A 27,751-nucleotide genomic window follows, 5' to 3' on the forward strand; every position below is an offset into this window, starting at 1 on the left:
CGCCAGCAGATTTTTGCATACCATTATTTTTAAATGGATGTCTTAGCAATTATTACGTTTGTCGAAAAATAAAAACAGATTTAAAAAAGCAAAAAAAATGCCTCACCTGGCAATCTTTTAAATATTTATATATGTAAAATTTAGCCCAATATGCTAATAGGTCTGAGTAATGCGTTAGTAGATTTTATAGATTATTTTCCTTAACTGCTGTTTTGTCAGCTCTAGCCAGCTCAACGTTTTCATACAGTGTATTTCCTAAAATAACTGTGTGGATATCCAGCGAAAGTCATCTAAACTACTTTATAAAAGTATCATGGTTTTCAGAAAAATGATTCCACCTTTGGTAATGTTTGGGAGTATGCTTGAGTGCGCCTTTAATCATTTTTATGTGTTATATTTGTGTTATAGTTTAACACCTTTGAATGGAGATTTTAGTCCTATTCACTTTGTTGCTTAGTAGCATCAATTCTTTAGCGAAGTATAATTTATCAGTCCGCGTTATTAAATAGTTCCGGCTCTGCATTAAAAATTTCCAATGTCTGGATAATACATGTCTCTAATCTTGGCTTAGTAGATGTTGTGGGCTTTTCTGTGGCTCTGCTTTTTGTGGAATGATCACAGTACAAAGATCCCATCATATCTGGGCCAAAGGGAGTTTTTACTTTCTGTGAGGCTAAGGGCATTTCCAACAGGTTACCTTTGATTTTTTTGGGACTGATGTTGTCAAGTCTTTAACTGAATATTATAAAGAATCACAAACTGATGCTAAGCCCCAAATTATTCCGTTTCTTCTTTCCGTCATTCCCAATTCCCATCATTCTAAACTCAAATGAATGTCACTTTTGTTTTTGAGATTAGAGCGCTAAATATGGAGGGCGCATGAGCAACTCAAAGGACTAAAAAAGAGTAGACCGCGAGATGCTCATCTTGGGGAATGTTATGGTAATTATGGGCTATTTATGAAGAAATATGTAGGCGTGAGAGGGAGAGGTGGTATTTGAACGCAATGCATAGAAACTGAACATGGAATCTCAAGACTGTCCTGGTAATGCATTAAGGTCTCACGCTCAACTTAATTTGCACCCATGACATAGACACTGACAACACCCAGATACAACCACAAATTTGATCAGATCACTTTCTTATTGCTCTTCGTCTTCTGAGCTCGTACTACCGTTCTCGACCAAATACTTGAATTTTGCAAAGCCTGATACTGCTTACGTTGTCTCGAGAATCTCAATAAAGCAGAATTTGACTAACTATCTAAAGTGGCGAAACCTTTACCAGCACGGCCCAGAAACACAGATGCAGTCTATATGCCATAATACTACCTCCTTCCCGAACAAGTTTCACTTCATTCAATAATAAGTTCACTTGAAAGCGATCCATCCTAAAAACTAAATGTTGGTCATATGTACAACAATACTGAAAATCCACGTTCGAATGACAAACCATGTAAAAAATATTCTGAGGCTAACTTACACCAGGCTGTAAAGTACCGAACCCATTACTGAGGTTTCTAACCAAACTAGAGAAACTATAATGATCTATTATGTAATTTATTAACAAGATGTCTTAAAGCCCATTTCTTGTCCTTCACCACAAAAATATGAAGACTCCGTGCAGTTTTTTTAATAAAAAATCACAGAGATCTGGAACTGAGTCCTTAAAAACCCTCAAGTCTTCACCCTGTCTACCATCCTGCCTCTATTAACTCTATTCTGCATTTACGCCATTTTCTGATGAGAAAGCCAAACTAGCCTCCAGTGTCAAACTGTCAAAAATGCCTGTGGAGCTTGTCCAGTATCTTGCATGAAACATACTTTTTGTTCTCTGTCATGCAACATTACCACTCTGATTAAGTCCTCATTGACAGTGAGTGGACTCTGTGCGGGGAACAAATTATAACAGTAAACGTCTCCCCGCACCTTAAAAAAACTACAGCAAACCAGACCTATTGGCCACCTATCTCTTGCTCTCAATCCCACCTTATCCTTGCAAAATTCTGAAATTCGTAGTAATGAAGCAATTACAACAGGCAATCAGGTTATAGGAAATGTCCTTTGTTTAAACTGGAGCAAAGTGGAATCCTCATCCAAGAGAACAAACCCACACAGTCTACTATTTCACAACATACTGTAAGCTCATCTTCAATGTTAATCTCTCATGTAAGCCTCAAAAAAGTTCCGTGGTCAAGGGGAGAATTTGCAACTCTACTTGCTCCACAAAATTCTCCCTCTCCTGCAAACTAAGCACCGAATTGAACTGAAAAGGAGCCTCGTTTGTGACAATTGCAATGTGATCTACACAGGCTAGTCATAGACTTTGATGGAATGACTCCAGAGAGTACTTTGTAAAGATGCCAATGTATGCCTAAGCCTAGATAAATGTAACTGTGCCAATCCCTTTGTAAAAGTATTCCACTTGCTTCCAGTGGACACATGAGCGTACTGAAGGCACTTTGCATCATCAACAAAGCTTACTTTAAAAATGTCCAACAAATTTACAAAAACTTCCTCCTAGAACAATAGGATCCCAAAATTCAATAGTTGGACTGAAATAGCCCTATTCTTTTGGATTTAAAAATACTACTTGAAAAACAGGTGAATCATACCTATAATGTTGATCTATCAGAATGAGTTAACCCTAGGTTTTAGGTCATAGCAACTTTCGGATCAAGGAGGGGGTGGTGTTCTTTGTAGTCACACATTTGTCAAAAGGCACCATGCCTGGGTACCTAATCATGTCCACTACTTGCCGGTGGTATGATTCACCTGTTTTTCAAGTAGCATTTTTAAATCCAAAAGAATAGGGTTATTTCAGTCCAACTATTGAATTTAGGGATCCTGGTGCCCTAATGAATGCTCCGGACCTGTTAGGCGACATAGCAAGGGCAGAAACATGTTGGCTGATTTGAGACAGGTTAAAGCGATTGTCCTCTGTTTACCCGCTTAATACTGTTTTTAGATATACCTAGTCCCCTCATTAATAAAAGGTGACTGGCCAAGGAACCCCGAGGTATTTTTAATTGATCTGGATCCCGCTTCTATCCAGTAGCTTTTATTCAAGAACTCCCTACTACCGCCAAGTCTTTGAGGAGGTTAACTCCGCCCCGGTGGTACTACCCTAACAGGGTGGGGAGAGGACACCTATGGTGATGCATGAAACTATTACTTGTTTGAGGTGTTCTCTTCCATAAAGGATGGCTTTCTCAATGAACCTGATAAGAGGTTTTTGAAGGGATGAACACTTTCTGAGAGTGCATGAACAAGTCTTCTCTCTCCTCTCTTGTTGAGTTAGCTTTTGAAGTACCTCCGTACGGCAGCCTACCCTCTACCTCTCCTTTTGTGATATTATTACCTCCATATTCTAGCCACTGCTTTACGACAAAATGCTTTTAAAGATCTTCAACGAGATGGTAAAGTGAATTATAAAAACATTACAAAGTAAAAAAGATAAACAGAAATAAGATGAAAAAATATAAGGTAACATGGCAAAATAAAACAATAAAAACAATATCATGTTAGGATCAAAAACTGTTGTAGGCATGTGAATCAAATGCATGATGAGAATGGGCGGTGGCGAGATGCAGCAGCGGTTGAAAATCCCTACCAAATATTACATTGATGTCCCTCAACAGAAGGATACGAAGATATTTTAGCCAGTCTACAGGCAGCATTGAATCAGCAGATTAAAAATCTACGGATGGTTCAGGCCATTAAAAGCCAGATTATAATGGCAGAAGAATCAACCTCCCTTCTTCTCTCTGGATCCATCAGAAACTACTGGTCAGGGACCCTCTCTTTGCACTAACACTGCATGATAGAACAAAGAGGATAAGGACAGGCAACATTGAGAAAGAACTGTTATTTTACTGGTTGTAGAATAGGCAACCGCACTTCTAGCAATAGGGATTCAACCTCCATGCCATACCACATGGATCCACACACCAGAGCCCACTGTGATGCTTCAGATGTTAGCAGCTCCAGTTTCCTCAAATACTCCAGACTCCCGTCTGTTCCAGCTCAGTTGTTGATCACAGACTGTATCATCACACCATGGCTACTGGGCCTGCAAACAACCTCAGCGACTCCAGCAGCATCACAACAGCCAGAATTCCTTTAACATTGCTGTACGCAGGGCTGGAACAGGAAACAGAAGGGAAGGCAAACGCAAGCCGGCACCACTCCTGCAGCGGGCTCAACATTAGCGCTTCCATTGGTTTAGGCCTGCATCATTTCAAGAAATGATTTGAGTGATATTTTCACATGCCATTCATACTGATACCATCAACGTTGTTCTGCTTGCATCTGCTAATTTGATTTCAAGCACAGAAAAATATGATCACATTATTCCAGTCTTGTGTCTCTTCAATCCCATATCAAAGCCTGGATTACATTTGAAATGGTCTACATTACCTTCAGTGGTATTCAGCAACAAATTCCTGAATACCTCACTGACTAAATTTGTGTGCGGCTACCAAGAATAGTCTGACATTTACTCTTTTCTAAAGCTGTACCCCAGTCCGGTCATTGTTTCCTCTCCCACTATACACCATTCTTCACCACATTTCTATAATGTTCCCCCTTTTCACCTTTTTATTACCTTTTATAGGATAACTTCGCACATTCTTTGTACATTTCTTCTTCTGTTTGCAGTGTGCTTTCTCGCCTTTCGGAGTTGTACTAATAACTGTAAGTAAATTCTACACACAAATATGCAATAGATGTTGTCTTTCAATAGTCAGTTATATATAGCGGGTCACGTGTTTCTTTATAACAAGGGTTTTTTGTTAATTAGAATCCTGTTCTGTTGAGGTTTATTTATGCAGTCAAAAGTGTAACCATTTATTCCAGTTGCAGCCGATCTTATTCTCACTCCAATTGTACTTAATATATGCAAAGCATACAATGCATTCACCAGTTTGACATTGCGGACAAAAGGAAACTAGTCTAAATACATTATACCAGTCTTTTTAAATAAATCTAATAACCACTTGGAAATGGAGGTGTTCCTTACCTTGTCGTAGATGCATCCTTGCATTTAATGTGTTTTTCCTCATTGGAGTTAGTTTTCTTTTAGGAGGGTTTACTTGTACTAAAAAAATCGTATTTGCATGGAGCGTCTATGTAATTTCCATTATTCAGTGAATGTATTTGCACTATGTACACTTTAAAACGTTGCATCCATTTTGATATGACTTTAATTACTTTAAATAATTTCTAATTTATACAGAGGCTTCTAAATGATGTTTGCTTAGAACACTGCAATGATTGATTTATTCTGCGAGTAGTTTGAGTGTACTTAAGATGCATTGTCTTTTTTTTGTCTCATGCTGTAAAACCGCTGTTGATTGGGGTTGGTGAACAGTGGGTCTGAAGCAATGGTCAGAGCATGCAGTATATATTTTCTTGTGAGTGGTATTTCTGGTAGATGAAAACTGTGACTTGGGAAATGAATTGTAATAAATGCAGATGACAAAAGATGGATCATGCAAACTGTGGTGTATAAATGTTCGATAAAAAAATGTTTAAATATCACATAAAAATGGACATAGGCTTAAAATATGGTTGTTAATGTTTCACCATGATGAGGCAGGAGGATAAATCTTGGTTAAAAACTAGACAAAAGAGACAGTTCTCCCTGGTCGTGCAGTTTGATTGCTTAGGGTATGAGTTGAAGCCAAGTAACCTTTACAGGCTTTCATATCTTTCTTTTCAAATTTGAATATGAAAAGCACATTCAAGTCCAGGATTGTCACATTAATGACATTTGGCAGTCATTTGATTTATTGGGTTTTAGAAAAGAATTCTTTTAAATATTTCATCAAGCTATGCTAATCCCAGTAATATTGCCATCTGAAGTCGTGTACCTGTATTAGCCGAGACATGATGGTGTGAAATTTTCGCTGTCATTCCGGCCAAATTTCCATGAATCTCCTGAATAATAAAACGGCTTATTGAAATATTCAGATTTTAGTTTTTAGTTAAAGCATCTCAGGATGCATAATAAAAGAAAAGGTCTCCTTAAAAGAGGGGGGGAAATTACTTCATCAAATATTAAAAGGTACTTGACAGCAATGAACATTATTCTTTTCACAGAATTGTACATTTTAACAATAATAGACTTTTGCGTTCTTTATTTTTATAACTTACCTGCTTTTCTTTGGAGAGAAAAGTTTGCAACTGTAAGGTTCTCTATAATAAAATAACCAGAGAAGTTATAGTTTGTGCATTATTTAGTTTGTGAAAATATATTTCGCCTTTTGAAGGTTTAATTTGAAGTGCTATTTCATAGTGGTATGAAGAGGGCCGTCATAGCTGTCCCTGTCTCCAAAGGCACATGAGAATATGAAAATCATAATTTGAAAATTGTGTTAGTAATGTTTGGTTAAGGAGATTTATTATGTCATACAGCTAGTGTTTGATTTTGCATTGCGCAAACTGACCTCTAAAGGGAGTTGGAGCCCTCTATCCATGTAAAAAAAACAAAAAAACAAGTAGACAGATGTACACTACAGCTTACCGAAAACAGACAAGATCAGTTACACATAAATGTAGGGGCATGGGAGGCAGGCTGAGTACAGGGACGAAATACTGAATTTTATTAAGAGATGGGAACGATTCTAAGAGCGGAAGTGATAATTTGGTACGCAAGTAGTAGTGTTATCTAGAGCCACTGAAATTATGTGGCAAGAGACCCGAATTATGCATCAGGGTCAACAGTATTATGCAGCAAGAAAGGTAAATTATTCATCACAATGCAGCTCTGTCTGTGACGGTATTATGTGGTTATTCTGCCATTTAAACCACTTTAACACCTACAGTCGCCAACTAGCAACCAAAAGGTCACCACCTAACCTCCGCATAGGGCCTTTGCAGTGAACTCCATTTTATCGCTTGTTTTAGTAGGTTTTGAACCGTCCGCATAAAGACTAAACGTTTAGTAGCACTTAGAAAAAAATATTCGATCTGAAAGAAATAGAGCTACCGGGGAGTAGCGGCAAAGCTGCCAACCTCTTGGAGGCAACCATGATTCTATTTTTTTTTCTTTAAAAAAAAACCACACACACATTTAACAAGATTAAATAAAATGTAGAGACCGCTTTTTAATTTACCGTAATGGACTGTGGGTTGGGGTGGAACAAAATATGAATGTATGTTTTCAGCAATCATATTACAACACCATGCAGGAAAAAAGGTATACGTTATCAAGGGCACGTTTGGTGTAATTATATGTCTCTGTAAAGGGCTCAACTGCTTGTAGGAGCCAAGTATGCACTATAGCAAATGCCTTAAATATAATGAAATCAGTGAATGAAGGACTACTCCATCATGATTACGATGAAGACCTGCTCGATTATTGCAGCAGTGTATACTGTACCTCCTCATTAAGCAGGTCTTTGTGTTTTGGGTCAGTGAGTGTCCCTCGGTCCTTCAGTGTTGGAATGGGTCAGTGAGTGTCCCTCGGTCCTTCAATGTTGGAATGGGTCACTGAGTGTCCCTCGGTCCTTCAGTATTGGAATGGGTCACTGAGTGTCCCTCGGTCCTTCAATCTTGGAATGGGTCACTGAGTGTCCCTTGGTCCTTTAGTGTTGGAATGGGTCACTGAGTGTCCCTCGGTCCTTAAGTGTTGGAATGGGTCAGTGAGTGTCACTCGGTCCTTCAGTGTTGGAATGGGTCACTGAGTGTCCCTCGGTCCTTCAGTGTTGGTATGGGTCACTGGGCTTCACTCGGTCCTTCAGTGTTGGAATGGGTCATTGAGCGTCCCTCGGTCCTTCAGTGTTGGTATGGGTCAGTGAGTGTCACTCGGTCCTTCAGTGTTGGAATGGGTCACTGAGCGTCCCTCGGTCCTTCATTGTTGGAATGGGTCACTGAGTGTCCCTCGGTCCTTCAGTGTTGGAATGGGTCACTGAGTGTCCCTCGGTCCTTCAGTGTTGAAATGGGTCAATGGGCGTCACTCGATCCTTCAGTGTTGGAATGGGTCAGTGAGTGTCCCTCGGTCCTTCAGTGTTGGAATGGGTCAGTGAGTGCCACTCGGTCCTTCAGTGTTGGAATGGGTCACTGAGTGTCCCTCGGTCCATCAGTGTTGGTATGGGTCACTGGGCGGCACTCGGTCCCTCAGTGTTGGAATGGGTCACTGAGCGTCCCTCGGTCCTTCAGTGTTGGAATGGGTCATTGAGTGTCACTCTGTCCTTCAGTGTTGGAATGAGTCACTGAGTGTCCCTCGGTCCTTCAGTGTTGGAATGGGTCACTGAGCGTCCCTCAGTCCTTCAGTGTTGGAATGAGTCACTGAGTGTCCCTCGGTCCTTCAGTGTTGAAATGGATCACTGACTGTCCCTCGGTCCTTCAGTGTTGGAATGAGTCACTGAGTGTCCCTCGGTCCTTCAGTGTTGAATGGGTCACTGAGTGTCCTTCAGTGTTGGAATGGGTCACTGAGTGTCCCTCGGTCCTTCAGTGTTGGAATGAGTCACTGAGTGTCCCTCGGTCCTTCAGTGTTGGAATGGGTCACTGAGTGTCCCTCGGTCCTTCAGTGTTGGAATGAGTCACTGAGTGTCCCTCGGTCCTTCAGTGTTGGAATGGGTCACTGAGTGTCCCTCGGTCCTTCAGTGTTGGAATGGGTCACTGAGTCTCCCTTGGTACTTCAGTGTTGGAATGATTCACTGAGTGTCCCTCAGTCCTTCAGTGTTGGACTATAAGTTGCAGGGCTCCTGGCCGCTAACTGCGTAGGATCTGCAAGTGACGTTTCAGAGCCGCAGCATTGGGTGTATTGGTGTTCTGACCATTTTACAATTTTAATGCTAATTCTCAGGGCATAAACCATACCTCTTTTTCATAGCCAAGGACAGAAGCAATAAATTATGTTTTTGGATTTCTATGTTGCCCGAAGAAGAGACCTATTTGTTGTTTGCATTTTCAGCATTAATTGAATTTGTCTTTTCTCATGCAGCCATCAGAGAAGATCCGCATTGAAATCACAGCCTTAACTTTTAATGAGGACGCGGATGTTTTGCTGGATGACTCTATAAAAAGGCTGTTTGTGGAATGCAAGTTTTGCAATTTGCCATCCGAGGAAACACCGGTGTCGCTTCCAAAACCAAAAGGCGGACAGTGGATTCACTACAACCACAGCAATGGTAGGCTTAATCTGGCATAGCATTTTCACTATTGTAATTATAACTTCTGAGCAGGGAATATAAACAAAAATATGTGATGCTACGAGGCATGAAAAAAACACTTGCTAAAGGGTCCATTTTTTGCATCCTAAGATGTTTTACGCATTTGGCCACACAATAGTCTTCCATAACCTGGAATAATTGAGGTAGATTCAAAGTTATTTTTGAGAAAGTTAAAAATGAATGACTTGTACACGTATGGCTCCAAATTGAAAAGATTTTCAGTTCTCTGGGAATTCACAAATGCAAACATGAAATGTGGCTGTGTTAGGTTACTTGTTTCATCCCAAGTACACATTTACAGCGGTCATTTTTAGAGTAAATATATGTGTGTGGATAGGCGAGGATAAAAAGCTTTGGGAAGGTTTCTGAATATCCAAAAAGGTTCGACCGTTGGGTTTACTTTATCTTTCCAGAAGCTTCCCCGGCTCCTCCTCCTAATTACCTGCTTCTACCTAATCTAGTACTGCTATATGCAGATGTTCCATGGTACTCATGTGTGGATTTATAGAAAGTGGGACATCCGCCCAAAAGTGGGAGATATCGTATTTGCCCTGATGTGGGTGTGTTGATGTCTGTGCATTCTAAATAGGATGGGCAGGGCATCAGCCACTTTCCTGCTAAAATCTCGCCTTTGCTAAACATTAAGACAGACCCCAAAGTCTCATCGAAGGTTGTGAATACTTATTGAACTGCAGTTTGTACATGCATGAGTGTTTTTTGCACACCTGTGCTGTACTGAGTAACATGGCAGGGTTCCTGTAGTCTGATGTATATGTCATATCTTGCATTTCAGTAAGAGCCTAAGCCTGTGTTTTCTGATGTTAGGATGAATTTGGCATAGACCAACACCCCTTAAATATAAATATCTTGGACCTTTAGAGCTAAGCACATGCATTCATACGCAATGTGTGTGGTCAGACTGGCAGTTCTCACCCCTTCTCTGTTATTATCCTTTCCATGCTTTATGTATTATTTTAATGCTCTTTGTTTTATTGCTGTTCTCGTGATATACATCGACAAAAATTCAAGAATCAATAATCTATTCTCCATTCTACATGATTATACATATTAGCAGTCAAAATAACTGTCCCCAACTTCCGCCCCCCAGCTTCACACTCACTGTTGATTATTCATATTTCGGCCATCCCACCTATTCACATGACACATTACGACCCCAGGTTGCTACTTGTACTAGCACTCCAATACACATATCCAATTCCTCCAGTTCCTGTGAATCTGTCTCTAATCATGGCCGGACTGGCCAGCAGGGCAAGCGGATAATCCCCCGGGAGGCTGACACTTTGACACTTGAAGGCCGTTTCGACCTCCAGGAGACCTGCTTGAGAGAGCTGCTCTGGTTCTAGCGCGCACTAGCGCGGCTTCGCATGGGAGCTGAATGTATCATTTTTGCCACTGCTGTTTTAAGATCCCAGTCCGGCTTTGTCGCTAATCAAACCTTCCACCCAGATCGACCAATCCCCGCTTGTGTGCTTAAGGTGGCAGTGCTTTTTTTATATGTTTGTGTGTATAAATCAATTTCCTTAAATTTTCTAGTCAGTGTATTGATTCTGGGCTATTTGTTATGCTCTTATTTATGTTTTTGATATGTATGTACATTTTCCTCAGTGTGTTGCAATCCAGACACTCAAGGTTTTGATACGTTTATGGTAACAACGCTTTGTTCCAATACTTTTTTTCTCTAATTCGGAGTTAATCCAATAAGCGGTTTGAAAACGTGGAGGGCTTGAATTTTTAGATGCAAAAGATACTGTGTTTAGCCGCCCTTTCATCTCCTTGTGGCATACAGCTATGACATTCGAAACGTAAGGAATATATTAATGCTGTTTGTACATGCCTCCCACAGTTAGGATTTCCTCATCTGTTCACCTATATAGGAAGTATTGAAGTGTGTTTGATGTGGTTTTCAAGAGGACAAACTGAAACAGACACAAACTACACATGATGCAAGAGCTATTTTTTACTTCTTTGAATTGTTTTTTAAGTGCAAATTACACGCCAGATGTACTTCTGTTTAAGGTTTGCAGTGCAGCATTGCATTACATTGTGAATCTTGAACAGGTTGTTCCAAAACAAAATCTACAGTGTCAGTATTGGGCAGCCCCCTGTCTAAGTGCAATTCTCCAGCATGACCTATGAATCATTATTGTTTGTTTCACTCACCTTAGACCTTGTCGAAGGTCTCTGCTTTTTTACTTCTCACTTGCTTTAGGCATGGTGGACTGGGGCACTCTTTGCAAACTTTGCTGCAGCACTCACTCCCATTGTTACCACTTTGGCATTGAGATCCCAGTACGGCCACTGAGACTGCTACTTCTGCTCCATCACGTTAATTTCTAGAATGTGCTGATCCTATATAGTTGTGAGCTATGCTGGGGTTTCCCCTTTTTTTATACTGAGGTTTCTTTTCTACTTCTCCCATGAAAGACAGGCAAGAGGGAGACCCTGTAGAGGTAGCGCTCAATGGCTCACAACAGGCGAGTTGGGAGATGCAGGCCAGAAAGGCCATCCCAGGTGCTTTCTCCACCTGTAATGCTGAACAATCTACCTACGAAATTGGCCAGCGCACTGCCTGGTATGCCTGCGGACAACCAGGTGGAGGGCAGGCCACCAGCGGCAGAACTAGACTTGATCCTGCAGGTGATAACAAAGACCAGAACAGTATTGGAGAGGAAAGTTGATACACTAGCTGCAAACCTTGGGTCACTACATGCCGCTCAGCTGAAATTAGCAGGTCGAGTAAAAGAGAGTGAAATTGTCATCTGAAACCTTCTTCCACAAACTTAGGACATCATGAAACGAATGCAGGACTTCGCTGAGCGAGTACACTTTCTGGAGGGCAGGGTGTAGGATGCGGAGGTGTGCTTCCGGCAGAACCATATCCAAATAGTGGGGCTGCTAGAAGGAGTGGAGGGTGCTGATCCCACTGCTTTAATTGAGAACTGGTTTTCCTCACAAGTCGCCCTGACAGGCCACTTCCCCCTCTACGTTGTGGAACACACTCAACGGGTGCCATGTGTTGTCCCCTGCCAATGGGGGCTAAGATACTCCTCTTCAAGGATAAGAACACACTCCTGAGAGTCGCCAGGCAGGCCAACCCAATTGTCCTGCAAGAATGTGCGAGTCATGCTATTTCCCAACTACACCACTGAAGTGCAACGTCGTTCCGCTTATTTTCCCAGAGTAAAATGCAAGTTTCAAGAGGTTGGACTTAAATACGCCTTGCTCTTCCACCCCTAAACTAAAAATCCGGGCAAATCAAAGCACATACTTCTTTATGGAGTCAATAGATGCTTGGGATTGGGTTGCAAAAATACCAAAACACCCCTGAGCAAGATACTGCTGCACACGGGCCCAGAGCCGTTCAGCTAGTGCTGGGTGCCATGCTTTGGTCAGGGCATCCCCTGCCCCTTTTATCATTAGCACTTCCTCACCATTGTAATCACAATTAGAGAGAATTTCTGCCTTGACCACGGTGTCTGGGCTGTGAGACTTTGGCTGCAGAAAGGATTCTAATGACACTGCTTCGTCGAACAAAGACTCAGTAGGTCCTCATCAGTGATTCCACCGCCCATAACCCCTCAAACTGCTCATGCAATCATCTAATGTTAGAGCCTGCTCACCAACGTGTTAAAAACGCAAAACGACAGCCCACAGCATGGGACATATCTGACACTGGATGTCTCCAATGCATCCCGGTCTTCCCTTTGGCTACACTGTAGACACTCTTGATCCTGTATGGCCACCTGCGCTCTGACCTGTCCTTGAGATCCACCATTAAAATATCCTGCCTGTGTGGCACCTTACCTGAAGAAAGGGGGATAGTGTTATGGCACTGAGTACTCTGGATACGCTGGGGGGGCTCTATTATGGATCTTACCCACAACCCCTTTTAGGTGTATAACCATTGTGATTCATACAGATTGGAGGTATACGTTAGTGGAGGGTGTCATGGATGGCACTGCAGTGCTCCTGGGCAGCATTTACTCTCCCAGTACTGGAAAGCTGCAGTTTCCTGTTGAACTGTCGCTGCATCTCGCTCTCCGGGCACACCTTCCATGGAGGACTTTAATTGAGTGTTGAATGTGCACTTAGATAGGTCACACCTCCCTACCTCACATGCCCACAACAGCCGTCGCCACTTATCTTACACAATGGCTGTCACAGTAGTCCACTGCAGACACCTAGAGGGCTTTTCACCCAAACGAGAAGGAATTCTCCTTCTAGACCCCCCACTCCCACGACCAACATGTACGACTTGATCGGTTTTTGTGCTCACCATCCATCCAACTCATAACAAGCACAACAGAATACCTCGCTAATACCTTCTCTGATCACAACGCCTTGTTGCTGAACCTGAAGCTAGGAGAGAATGCATCACTGGTTCCCACCTGGCACCTCCAGTCATCTACGCTAGAAGACCAAGCCTTCCAGGGACCATTCGAGAGACTATAATAAATTGCTTTGCTGAAAATGGAGGCATTGCCAGCACTCACCTTATTTAATGGGATGCCTTCAAAACAGTTGTGAGCGGTCAATGTATTCGCACAGTGGTGGGGGCACGTAACACAGTAGAGCGGAAACCATCTGACTTTGAACGTTCTCTGGGGGACCTTGAGCAATCGCCAACCAAGGGCGAATTCAAATGGGACCTTTATGCAACCAGTGAAAAATTAGCACAATTAATTGAGACTTTATGATGCATAGATTATAGGGCACACCTGGCTAAGATGCACGCTGAGGGAGACAAAGCAGGAAGGCTCTTGGCTGGTTGATAAAACAAGGCACCTCTAATGCTCTCATCACGGCAATTTGCTTGCCAACCAACGTTGTTGCCTATATACAAATGGAGATCCAAGAAACCTTCTGAACATACTACCAGGCACTAAATGATAATACTCTGATTTGTATAGCGTGGCTAATCACTTGTGAGGGTCTCGAGGCGCTGTTCCCAGGCATGGGGATATTAAGTGATATGCCCAGAATCACAGAATGTTGAGCCAACACTGAGATTCAAACCTGGATCCCCTGCTCTAAAGTCGGAGGCGCTGGCATCTCCCCACCGCTCCCATGTGCTCCCTTTCTCGTGCCCAGGTAGCTGACTTTCTTAATGGAGTCAAAGTGCCAGGGGCTACCTCGGCCTGAGTAACTGCCCTGGAGAGCACAGTCCCGGAGCAGGAAACTTGTGATGCTGTCTGGGACTTCGCCACAGGGAAACTCCCTGGAATTGACAGCCTGCAGATAGACTTCTACAAAACGTACATAGATATACTAGTACCGAGATTAACCAAGGTATATAATGCAACGTTCAAGGCAAGTGAGTTGATGCCCTCCATGCAGGGCTCACTACTGGTTTCCCTCTCTAAATCAGGCCGCAACCCCTTGGACATTGCTTCTTATAAGCCATTGATCATGCTTGGCAGTGATTATAACTATTGAGCAAGATCATTACCCACCTTTTGATGGACACCATGCCAGAGTTATTCTATTGGGTTTATACTGGGTAAGTCCACATGCCTCAATACACGTCGATTACAGCAGCTCCTGGAGCAGGCCCTATTCTGCCAACCTGGTATTAGACCAGGAGATGGCCTTTGATATGCTTTACTGGGACTATGTGTTCACATCAAAGGAGTGGGAGTGGGCCATTTCTCTTCCATACCAAATCTCCAGGAACGCACGGTTCCAACATATACTGCACAACATACTTCTCAAAACGTATCTGACAGCACCTCGTATACATAGGATTTAGCCTACAGCCTCCTCTGACTGTCCAAGATGTGCCACCCCGCAGGCTGGTATTAAAAACATGCTGTAGGATTGTCCGACTGCACAACACTCTTTGGACACAATATTTGCCACGCTTTCGACTACCACTGGTTGAAACACATTATACATGTTAGTAGGTTGCATTCTGGGACTTTAAAAGCACCCGACAACTGATAGGGTAGTGAATACATTTCTGGGTTTGGCCATCCTCAATGGAAAAAGGCCCATCACTATGCGGTAGAAAGCAAGGTCTTTGCCTGGGCTGACCACTGTCATACCACTCACTGTGACCCACTGGGCTGATCTGAAGGCAGTGGCACACAGGCGAGAAGAGACCAGAGGACTCCGAAGAGGCCTTGTCGCAACGCAGTGGGATAAGATACTTCTCTCCTATAAAGTCTGCGTCAAGGACGATGTCAGACCACCCTAGGCATATACATGCAAGAGTGAACCACATGGCCACTAATGGCTATAGATTGCTCTCTGCCCAATTGACCCTGACGTTGTCTTATGTACAGCTCAGTGCATGTACGCCGCAATGCACATGAAATTGCTTCCCCGTCATTGACCCCCCTGTACAGACTCCTACCGTTTACAGACGAGGCCTACAATAGTTTATTACTTTTTAGTGTTTGTTCTTCTTAATGTCCTGTTTTCAGCGTACACTTCTCCATATAGAGCGCCTTTAATTTGCTCGCACACCCCAGCAGCCACTGACACCACCGGTACTATATGATGTGCGTCACTCAGATATAAGGATTCTTCAAATCAATAAGTGAGATGTCTCCTTCTACATTGTTGCTCTGAAAATTGTCTGACCCATGTAAATGTATACATATGTATAATAAAAGATCAATACAAAGTATGTAAAAAAAAAATCTGAGGAGAAGAGATTGGGAAGAGAAAAGGTAACAATCAGACTGTATCCAAGGAGATTACATTAAAAACGACATTAAGTACACTTTGATAGTTAAACTACCCATATTAATAATGTACCTGAAATGAAGAAAGGTGAGCACACCTCAATACTCTCTTCTTACTCCGTGCTTAACTGAGAAGCACTTGAGTTTTACTTCTCAGTTCCTGTAAGATAGTGTGTCTAGTACAGAAAGTCCACTGTAGACGTGGTAGCTATAGTGCGTCGAGTACAGAAAGTCCACTCTAGACATGGTATAATGCGTCTAGTACAGAAAGTCCACTCTAGACGTGGTAGCTATAGTGTGTATAGTACAGAAAGTCCAGTCTAGACTTGGTAACTATAGTGTGTATAGTACAGAAAGTCCACTCTTGACATGGTAGCTATAGTGCCTATAGTACAGAAAGTCCACTCTTGACGTGTTATCTATAGTGCGTATAGTACAGAAAGTCCACTCTAGACGTGGTAGCTGTAGTGCGTATAGTACAGAAAGTCCACTCTTGACGTGTTATCTATAGTGCGTATAGTACAGAAAGTCCACTCTTGACGTGTTAGCTATAGTGTGAATAGTACAGAAAGTCTACTCTAGACGTGGTAGCTACAGTGCGTATAGTACAGAAAGTCCACTCTAGACATGGTAGCTATGCTCCACTTAAACAAACATCAGAACTGGCTAAGAACAAGCAGGACACCTACCAATAGTCTACATATAACGGTTTGAAACGGGGCATCTCAAGGTTTGCCTTTGTCTCTAATGCCAGTCAATAAGGACCAAGAGTTAGAAGCATCCCCTTGTGATGCATATTCTTTGCCTGCGGGTGACCATCAGTACTGCCTGTTTTGGTGTTCTAGTTGGCTCCTCTAAATTGCAGCGTTTACCAATCCGTGTGGTCTCGACCTCCAGCAGATTAAGCAACAGCTGGGAAACATTATAAAGGGAACATATGTATGTAAGTGCTTGACTAAGGTGTAGATCTCAATTTTCAAGGACTTACACATCAACAAGGCACAGGGTCTTTTCCTGTTGTGTCTTGGATCTACTAACATTTTTAACGAGGATAACCCAAGTGTAAGTGTTAAGGAATGGGGTTTGGATTTCTCAATTCGAAACTGTGTTCTTGATTGTAAAGTGTTTGTTGCACGAGGCACAGATTTGTACTCCACCATCTTAGCTATTGAAAGCCTGCAGAGGTGTTACCCACCGTTTTCCCAATGTTTTACATCAAAGGGTGAAAAAACAGCATTATTTCCTTCAGTCATCTTTAGGTTATGCCAGTCACCAGCTGGAGTCATCTTTAGGTTATGCCAGTCAACAGCTGGGAACTCGGGGTAGTTCTCAGATTTAGGTGGAGAGCTGCGCTTGTTCATGCAGCGCCTCTGTTAAAGCGCTTTGCATTAGTTATTTCATGTGTGATCTCACGCACGACTGAAACACTACCAGGTATTCATTGGCAAGTCTCCCACTAAATGCAAACGTAAAGTAAAGAACAGCTACTCTACTGCCGGGTCTGGTGGGTTAGTGGACTAATGTGTCCACTTTAGGGACCTGTGCTTGACCTTATGGTCACAGGTTCAAATTCCAGCGGGTCCACTCGGCCTTTCATCCTTCTGAGGGCGATAAAATGAGTACCTCTGAGTTGGGTAACAATAAACATCTGTTATTCAGCGCCAAGATACCCTTCGAGGTGAACATGAGTTTTACAAATTCACGTTATGTTACTGTTCGGAATCACGCTGACTTCTTTCCAAACAGGAGTTCAAATATACATTGTACTTTCCACTTTCATATTTATGAAAAAGATTGTCATTTTCATTCTCCATTCAAAACGTTTTCAATCTAATACATCAATTGGAATACAATCGACGGGGTTTCTGTCCGGCTTGGGAGACGACTCCTTTCTGCTCGGTCAGTAGAGGGGTCTACCCTCTGGCCGGTGAGAGGACTGCTGCCGTGCTTGGTGAGGAGAGCTGAGGCCACGGCAGCTCTGTGATGCGTGGGTGCCGCATTCAGTGCCTCTGCACAGTGACGTTATTTGAAAATAGACTCCCAAAGCAGGAGCTTGTTGTTGAAAAACAAACAACAATTGACCCTGACACGCTAGGAGTTTTTCCCCAGTCTGGGGGATAATTTCCTATTTGGCACCACCAGACTTTCTGTGGCAGTCCTAACCATAACAAGCATTGGCATAGCCAATAGGTCTCGCCTTTGGGACCTTATAAGTGTTTAGCTATGCAACAGTTGCATAACTAAATACTTATAAGGTCCAAAAAGCGAGACCTATTGGCTATGCAAAGCGGCCATGCGGCCGCGAAAGTGAAAGTGATCGCAATCGCAATCACGATCAAACATCGAAGATGCCGTACGGCCGCGAAAGTGAAAGTAATAGCGGTAAAGCGCGGCGCGCGCTCCTGCGCACATGCACTGTACCTCTAGGCTGGCCTGGTAGCACTTTTTGGAGCCCTCTCAATAAGTCTCGCCAGACCAGCGCTGGATCAGGCGAGACCTAAAAACTTTACGTTGGAACGTCACCCTCGACAGTGCAGAGGGACTGATATCCATTGACTGGCGGCTCAGTGTCAGTCTGGCTCCGGTCAGAGAGGGTCTGCTGGTAAACACGTGGTCGCTCCCTTCTAAACTGAGAGGGGGCAGTACAGAATTGGTGGACAGGGACTCTCCCACGTGTGTGGTGGAGTGCCCTGCCGCCAAACTCTATGCTCCTAGATCAGCAGTACATTAAGGAGCACCTATGGTTTTTTAATAGATTATGTGCCCCTACAGTTCATATACCTCCACGAAATTTGAAGCAAATGCTTGGTCTGACGTTCACATTGTTGATGACAAGTTAATTAATATACTCATCAGACCATTGTTAGCTGAAGCCAGAGTTCATTTCCACACTTCTACCTTATACGATTCATTCTACAGTTCAAAATATAGTTAGAAGTACAGTGTTGCATTGACTCAAAGTCCCAAATCCGGGAAGGTTATATTCAATTTTATTAATCACTTTATGCGTCTCGTGACTCCTTTTCTCTCTATTTTCTTTTCATGACCACATTTCTTAACAATTTTCTTGGCATTATTCCCGAATTCGCCAGCATTTTACCTACCATTTTCAGAGGAACCATTTAATGCTCCTCTTTGACTCGGAAAGTACTTTCATCCCATTTCCTTCTCGTAGTCCAGCTCTGGTGTGTCACTCGGCATTTACAACGTCTTAAGCAAAGGAACTACAAAACACATAGCAGCAAAAGCTGCTTAATTCCCTGCTTCAGCACGACTTGTCACTCACACGTCAGCCAGCCATTTTGTCCTCGAGCTTCAGCTTGTCAGGTTTTGAGACTACAGACATTTTGCCATCAAATACAAGCTTTTGATTTTAATGAAATATGTGTTGGTCACCAGACAGTAGCTTTATAGTTTCCTAAAGAAGTGGCATGTTCAGCTGCCTTGCATTTAAAGATTCTACCCCACAAGCCTAGGTGACAGCTTGCATGCAAGGGACAATAGGCATAATTCAAAGGAAACACCTTGCATTATATTTGGTAATAGTAAAACATTATCTCTAGCGTTTAGAAACAACATATTGGTGTTATGAAGCAATATCTTTTTTTATTATTGTCATGCCACCATTATGCCAAGGCCACCATCTTACATGGGGTGAAACTATTAATGAGACAGATGCCTGCTGTGTTAACCATGGGCTTCATAATTCCAGAGATGGCCACGGTTATGACATGGGTGGCCACAAATAGGCCAGGGATTCCCACACTATGCCAAGATTGACCACCCACATGCCGTGGCCGTATACCATGACGGATGGCTGTTTTTATGTCAACGGTTCCTACTCTTGTGCTAGAGGCAGCAATCATTATGTTAGCAGGGATGGTCATAACTGAACCAAAGATGCCCACATTAAGCCAGAAATGGGTCCGTTTATCCTTGGGGCACCATCATGCCATGGGTGGCCAACAACATGGCAGGATTGAGTATGGTCTCCATTATACCTGCAATCGTCACCATTGTGTGAAAGGTAATGCCTCTCTGCCAGGAGAGGCACCAGATACCATCGCTAGCCCTGAGGCCAGGTGTTGTTGCCAAGGAAAGACAATGGCTACCAGGAAGGTACATCACAATAGGCACGCTCAGTAATAGGGGTCCATGCACTGGCACATACTACCTGCTCTGCTTGGCATCCAGCATACTCCTGTGATCTGCTGTCTACAATGAAATTTGAGTTGATCATCTACTCCTGGTGTCTTTTTTTCCCCACCGCCACACACATTGTGACAGGCAGCCTTCAAGATGACCAACCACAATGCGGTTGAACTGGGCAGGGATGAGTTTTGCCTTCATGAGCTACTAACTGGCAGTAATACATGTAGACAGCTTTTGAGATTCCCTGTACTATTCTGTGATCTCTTACACTAGGACACATTTCAGATCTGGAAAAGTAATCCTCTGACATACCATATTAGTGCCATTAACGGTCCCTTTGTCCCGCCATTTATTTATGAGGTTTAGTCCTGGGTGAAATAAGACCCCGGGCCTCCAGGCTGTGTACAGGCATGGATCATCATCTGAGGGACACAGGCAAACCAACATAACTGAGAGAAATAGCATTACAAAGTACACAGTACAACAAAAAGTATAACACTGATCACCTTGAACCAGGAATTCTACCCAGAAAACTTCTTGCGTACTGTAGAAGAACTGCCTTTCGATAATGCATTGATAACACTTATCCTTTCGGTGCCTGAGTCTTGAAGCCTGCTGTCAACGGATCATATTGGTGTTGCACTGCTGTGGTACAGCTTCATAATGGAAGGAGTCAAGTAAGCACACACTTAATCGGAATGGACAAAGCACACTGATAGTATTGACGCTTAGACAATGAATGGGACAATGCACCAAGATGGACATCGTTTTGTTTGAGGGTTGTTCTGGCAGGATGTTTGAGTTATCTGTCGTTGATCTCTAGCTTTTTGCTGGCAAAAGCTGTGCCCCATTGGTCAAAGTTCAGTTCTTAAGCATACTACTGGAGTCTGGCATGTCATTGAGTCCTCAAATAACCAATCCTGTGAAGAACTGTTTTCGGCCATGTGGGCACAGAAGAATATTTTGCCATGTCTTGTCTGAAATGATGTAGGAGTTGAGATCGAGTCCTGCTCACAATCGGACTCAGTTATTCAGACTCTTTGTAGGGCTCCCACTTTATGAACTAAAACACTTGCAGGTAGTCAATTATGTACCACCTTCTCTCGGACAGTGGCTGTCACTTGAAACTTTTGGAAACTGCCGAACCCTGCTCTTTTCTAAGCCTGCTGTTTTTTCTTAAAGTTTCGTAAATAGCTCCAAGAATATGTATATTCTGGTAGGAGCGCTATAACAGGTTTGTTACACATTCACAAATAATGTACCTGCATTTCTTCCTTGCTGAGATGAACCCCCGCTGCCTACCTCTTTGCGTTGGAGAGCTGACCTGCTGTGGTCATCACCATGAAGCTAGAAATGACCTGATGAGCCAGTGAGATGCGGCATTGGAATGGACCTGCTATGATCTCACAATGGCCACTGGGGCCCCCATTGTGGCGTTCATTGTAAGACCTTTACTTGTCACTCTCTCCCACGTCAAATATGTAAAATGGTATAAACCAAATATAACGCGCATCTAGTGATGAGGAATCACAAGGTAAGAATTTTAACGTTCGCTATTCCGCCATAATTATATGGAAATAAATGCTTAGTCAGTTGAATTTATTGTGTACTTAAAGGTGACTATTTTGTAATTGGATAGCATTCCCTGTCATTAGGTTACATTTTTCAAGTTGCTCCAGAATGTATTCCTGTTTGGTCTTTATTCTTGCAGAGAAATGCATTTGCTTCTCATTTCCATTACATTATGCACATGACCAATAAAACCACCTGGTTAGTTGCAGTTCAGCTTCAAAGAGGACTGTCATTTTTCAGTGCAGGCTTAAAAGAGCAAGTGTTCACATTTGAGGCCTCATTAAACAGGAAATAACTGATGTGTATTTGAATAGGAATAAATTGAGGGGGCCATAAAAAATTCAGAAGTTAATAGCACATCTGTTTGCGACTGCAGAAGGCAAACAAGTACAACAACATACTGGCTACATTTCAGCAGGCGTTGAAAATGAAATTCATTACTGTAGGCAATGTGTTGTCCAGCAGGGCCACCCAGAAGTGAGTAATGGCTCTGAGCTTCTCCGAGGCTTCCTGCGTGGATTCTCACCGTCCTGACACTTTGAGTAGGCACCCTCCTTGTAGAGATTTCGCTCTCTTGAGTGTATCTAGAAGTCACCTACTTAAAGCGGACTTCCTAAGTGTGTAAATATTTCACTTACATGCTCATTCAGAGCTATGGGGGAAAGCACTGAAGTGTGCAATATCAGCATTACTGCACATTCCTACCATTACACGAGTTAAAGAAGTGTGGAAATTCTGCATTTAGTCAAGTGCAGGTGGAAAGACGGTGCAAATAAATGGAGCAGAATCTAAAAAAAAAATGGTAAATTTGGTATTGCACGTCTATGGATAAAACCATGCAGCAACATTATTACTGCTTGGGGAGATTAGCCCTGGGTTTTGTGTAGAATTGTAAGTTAGTCTGCCAAGGTGTCTGGGTTTAGCTGCAGTCATATTAATGGTGACAAACTGCTCTGGAGTGCACAGATACTGGATCACATTAGATGCATAATCAGCTGTTCCCATCGTTGGTCCAAGAAAGCTGGATTGTGCCATATTCTGTAAGAACTCACACAGCAATAGGACGAACCCATATTCCCCTAGGTGGCTGGGTATGTATACAATTCAAACACAAAAAAGATTATATATAATATATTGTTCATATAATTCAATGAGACGTAGTTCGTTTAGAAATAATCATTCTTAGTTTGATTCCATGTGTATAAATCAACCAAATGTTCCACAAATATTATTGGACAGGGTTATATCAAAGACTCAAAACTGTTGGCCCAATCCTTTTAAGGCAGTGGTTGGACATCTGGCTGATAACATCCAGGCCCCCACCGGCAACAAACTACCCAGTCCGCCGCCCCCTGTCATTACAAGACCCCTTTCGATCGCCTTCGGTAGTACAACATCACCTGTCAGAAGGATGGATATGTTATTTCCTCCACGGGTGGTAAGGCATCACATTGGACAGATGGATGTTTCGAATTGTCCAGCATGGCTAAAACCTACCTTTCCACCCTTCCAAACATGCCACCTACACCACAACAGTTATCTGAGGATTGTCCATTCTCAAATAAGAAGTTCAAGCTCTCTTGGAGAAGGGAACTATAAACCGGGTGCCAGCAACAAAAGTCAGGACTGGTTGCTACTCCCGTTACTTTCTGGTGCCACAGAAGGATGGAGTATTTCATTCTATTTTAGATCTCTGCCCCTTAACTTCGTCCTCAAGAATGACAAGTTCAAGATGCTCACTCTGGCTCAAGTTCAGTCTACCTGGTAACCACGAAACTGGAGGATGGCTTTGGGGCTACAGGATTCCTATTTCCGCATCCCCATCTTTCAGTCCCACAGACGCTACCCTTGGTTCTAAGTAGGCCATGAGCACTTTCAGTTCTTCGCACTCCTGTTGGGCATTACATGTGTCCTTTGGGTGTTCATGAAAGTGATGTAGTGTTCACTGCCTTTCTTCTGAGGTTTTGAATAGCAGTCTTCCCCTGCCTCAACTACTGGTTACTGAATGCAGGCTCATCTAAAACAGTTGTGGACCACTTCCAGACGACAGCCAATCAATTAACTTTGCTGAGTTTCTCCATAAATGTGCTGAAGTCACATCTGACTCCTTTGCAGAGACGCCCTTTCTTTGGAGCCATCCTGGGCACTGTTTTGAGCCTTTCCTCCACCTCATCGTGTCTGGTACATACAGGTTATGATACCGATGTTTGACCCTTTACCTGGATCTCAGTGATGGCGGCTCTGAGGCTTCATGGCCCCCTGCATCATGCTAGTGGGACCATGCCAGGTGGCACATCCGGGCTCTTCTGTGGGACAATAAGTCTCAGTGGGATCAGCATCAAGGAAACCTCTAAACTCCATCCAGGTATTGGAGGAGACTGTGAAAGATCTGCAATGGCGTCTTCGGGACTACAATTGTTTCGGTGGCAGGCCCCTCTCCCTTCCCTACCCAGAGTTAACGGTCATGATAGATGCTTCATTGCTGAGTTGGAGAGGTTATTTGGAAGAGGTGGGGATCAAAGGGCTCTGGCCGAAACCCACCTTTACATCAACTTATTGGTGTTTTAGATAATCCACTTGGCACAAAAAGCCTTCCTCCCATCCATTAAGGGAGAACAGTTGCAGTTCTTCATGGACAACGCCATTGCCGTGTGGTACTGACACGAGCACAGCAGAGTGGGGTTGTGACTCCTGTGCAAGGAGGCTCTGCACCTCTGCAACTGGCTGAGGCATCAGGGCACCTACGTTGTCGTACAACACCTGGTGGGATCATTGAACACAAGAGTGGACGAACTCATCCGGCATTGATTTGATTTTGATTTTGATTTATACAGTGCATAGCTGCCCCAGCAACGGGGCGTCCCAGCGCTACCCAAGATACAAGTTTCTAAGAGCCGTCCAGACAAAGATAAAAGTTATGCCGGGAAAAGCCAGGTCTTTAAGGCTTTACGGAACGCCAGATAATTCTGGAGCCCTCTGATGGAAACAGGAAGAGAGTTCCAGAGTTTAGCTGCCAAAACTTTAAATGAGCGACCACCTGCTCTCGCTCTTTGAACTTGGGGGGTACACGCGAATCCTAGATTGGATGAGAGTAGGGAACGACTCGGAACGTACGGTACTAACAAGACTGCTAGAACCGGAGGTACTTGTTGGGTCATGATTTTATGAGCAACACACAGTGTCTTAAACTGAATCCTTTTATCTACAGGTAACCAATGCAGATCACAAATGGTGACTGCAGTCAGAGGTGGTACAGGGCATCTTCCAATTATGGGGAGAACCTTGGCCCGCTCTTTTCACCACCGCTTAGGATGTGGAGTGTCCAAGCTTTTGCTTGTTGGAGTTCCTAAGGCTCAGAGATGACTTTCAGTTAGACTGGAGCTCAGGCCTCCTGCACGTCTTCCTACCTCTACCTCTCCTGCCTAAAGTTCTGAAGATGATCAGGAATGTCCAGGCCCTAGTGGCTCCGGATTGGGTCAGGATAGTGTGGTTCCTAGAACTTCTGGCCTTGAGTATCGGTACTCCGATTGGACTGCCTATTCGGGAGAACTTACAGTCGCAACAACAGTGCAGTTCTGCTCCTGAGCCTGCACAACTTGCATCTCCATGCTTGAAGCAGGGCAGGATTGGCCGTAGCGGTCACCGGGTGTTTTCCTGGTGGGCCGCCATGTTGGGGGGATGGTTTTGGGTCCCTGGGGGCTGTTTTTGTTACTGGGGGCTGGCAGTTTTGGCCCCCTGTAACAAAATAGGCCGAAAACGGCCCTAACAAACAGCTCGGACGCACTCCATAGTGTCCTTGTCTGTAGGCATGTGAGAAGTAGTACGAGGCAATTGTAATCTGTTCTCCATTCCATTCCTCCAAAATCACATCGTAACAGTTGCCTGGGTCGTTCCATGTCCTCAGGACCGCCTGGGGGTAGAGACCTCCTCACCAGTACACCCACTCCACTGGAGCTCATGGTGAATCCAGAGTGTGCTATCCACCTATAACTCCCCCTTACTACAAAAGTACTTTTATTACCCGCCAAGTGGATTTCCTGTAGGAGGATTATATCCAGGTTCTGTCCGTTTAAATATTGTGACTCCATCCCTCTTTTAAGTTTGCTCCTTAGGCCATTCACGTACCAAGATAGCAGGGTGAATCCCACATTATCCTTCCCAGTGTCCGACCCCATTTCTGTCTTTCCTACTCCTATATCCAGGACCCTCAGCCCCTTCCAGAATGACATCCTTATGCTGCAATGTCAGTGTCCCCCCCCCCCCCCCCCCCCAACAACAACACCAATCACCCTACGTCCTCAGGCTGCGAATGTAGAACTACTCACTCCCCCAAAACCTATGGTATCTAATGCAATTCCTGCCCAAACATCAAACCTTCCAAAAAGCAAACACTGTTCAGGGTCAAAGCTCGTTGCCTGAGGTTGGAGACTGTCTTAATGAATTGTGACTGGCTGTCCTGCCCTCTCCTTGCCCTCCACCGTGGCCATGGCATGTCCCTGCTCAGTAGCGCGCTCGTCCCCATTCAGAGGGAGTGTGCCCAGACCAAGTCGTGATGCCTCTTGTGGTCCTCTCTGTGCGGGTGGAGTGGTGTGGTGTGTGACCACATTCCCAGGCCAACTGGGTGTCACCCCATTAACCAGTCCCAGGCATACTCCAGTGTTGTACCGAACCAGACTTTGCCGTTGTCCAATATGCGCAGTTTCACCTGGAATTGTATGGACTATAGTAGATTACACTTCTTGAGTTAAATTTTCATTTTGCCGAAGGAGTTTCTCTTGGCCTGTACCTCCTTTGTTAAGTCAGGGAACACCCTGAGCATGTGGTTGTCGTCAAGAAACAGTCCCGCTGTTGGGCCAACCTTAGCACAGCGTCCCTGGCCTTGAATTGCAGAAAGCGGGCAATTATGGATCTTGGTCCAGCGACAGGTTTTGGTTCAGTCCCAGGCATCCTCTTTGCCCTTTCAACTGGCAAATGTGACGAGAAGGCCGCTGAGGTCAGCCTGGAGAAGATCTCCTCTATAAATATCTCCACATTTTTGCTTCCCGCTCTCTCTGAGATTCCCACGAATCATAATTGTTGCGGCATGACCTATCTCTAGCATGTGCGTGGAGTAGTTTGGTAGCTTCATGGAGGTGTGGATTTCAGCCGTCAGGGTTTTTATAAATCCAAAGTGCTCTTCAGGGTGTTATTCATCATGCGTTCTGCCATCCGGTCCATGTCTGCACTAATGAATGTGCCATCGTTGCCACAGTATCTATTTTCATCTCCACCACGCGTGCTGCCTTCTGCTCCATATCTGCCCTTATGAATGTGCCATCCGTCGCCACAGTATCTATTTTCGTCTCCATGGCAGCCTTAGAAGCCTGAAATGTCCTGCAGCAGTTCCTTTAGTGTGGAATCCGGATTCCCTCCCTGGTCCCCATCCGGATTCACAGTGTCCCCGAGTCCACCACCTGCTCCCCCGCTCCATAAGGCATGTTTTTCTAGACTGTGGTAATGAGAGGCCCTCTGGCCCTGGTCTAGCACCATAGTGCAGTATGCCCCCATGAGGGGTCTGCCGAGTTACAATGTTTCGGGCCCATGTGGCAATTTGGGCATCACCAGTTACCGTTAGGATTATAATCCACTCCCGCAGGACTCTCTGCAATTCATAATTGTGTTGGGGGGTGGGTGGGAGGAGGCTAGGGAAAGTCACATTGTGAGGCACAAGGCTCAGTGGTTGTGCTGAGGCCCAGTGCGCCCCCTCCTCTGTCGAGCCTTGATGTGTTGCAGGGAACCGTTGGATTGGGCAGCTGGTCGCCTACGGCCCCTCCTCCTCCTCCCACAGCTTAGGCCAGTCTCTCGGGCGGGGGATGCCAGCGGTCCCAGACGGTGGCGGCTTGTTGGGAACGGGGGCAGGGGAGGCGAGGGGGGGGGGTTAAAAAAAAAGACTTGCCTTATTACCGATCGCCAGCTGCCGCCTCTCCTCCTCTGACGCAGGCAGGAACAGGAAGCCCCCGGCCTCCCAAAATCCCCTGACCAATCACAGCGCTGCTAAGGCAGCGTTGTTATTGGTCTGAGCACTGTGGTTCGGCGCTCAGACGGGGACTGGGCATGCTCTCCACTCAGGCTTAAATACAGCCTCGGTGAAGAACTTGCA

The 27,751-nt window shown here is 44.1% G+C and overlaps 1 protein-coding gene across 4 annotated transcripts in view; it reads left to right on the forward strand.

The window, feature by feature from the left end:
* RPGRIP1L (RPGRIP1 like) overlaps nt 1-27,751 on the forward strand; it is a 673,080-nt gene that overhangs the window by 585,798 nt on the left and 59,531 nt on the right. For all 4 annotated transcript variants that reach the window (XM_085639033.1, XM_085639032.1, XM_085639035.1 and 1 more), the window contains exon 23: nt 8,950-9,136. In XM_085639033.1, the coding sequence (XP_085495159.1) occupies nt 8,950-9,136 (187 nt within the window). The remainder of the gene's footprint in view (nt 1-8,949; nt 9,137-27,751) is intronic.

Source organism: Triturus cristatus, chromosome 12, assembly GCF_964204655.1.
Source record: "Triturus cristatus chromosome 12, aTriCri1.1, whole genome shotgun sequence".
Lineage (NCBI taxonomy): Eukaryota > Metazoa > Chordata > Amphibia > Caudata > Salamandridae > Triturus > Triturus cristatus.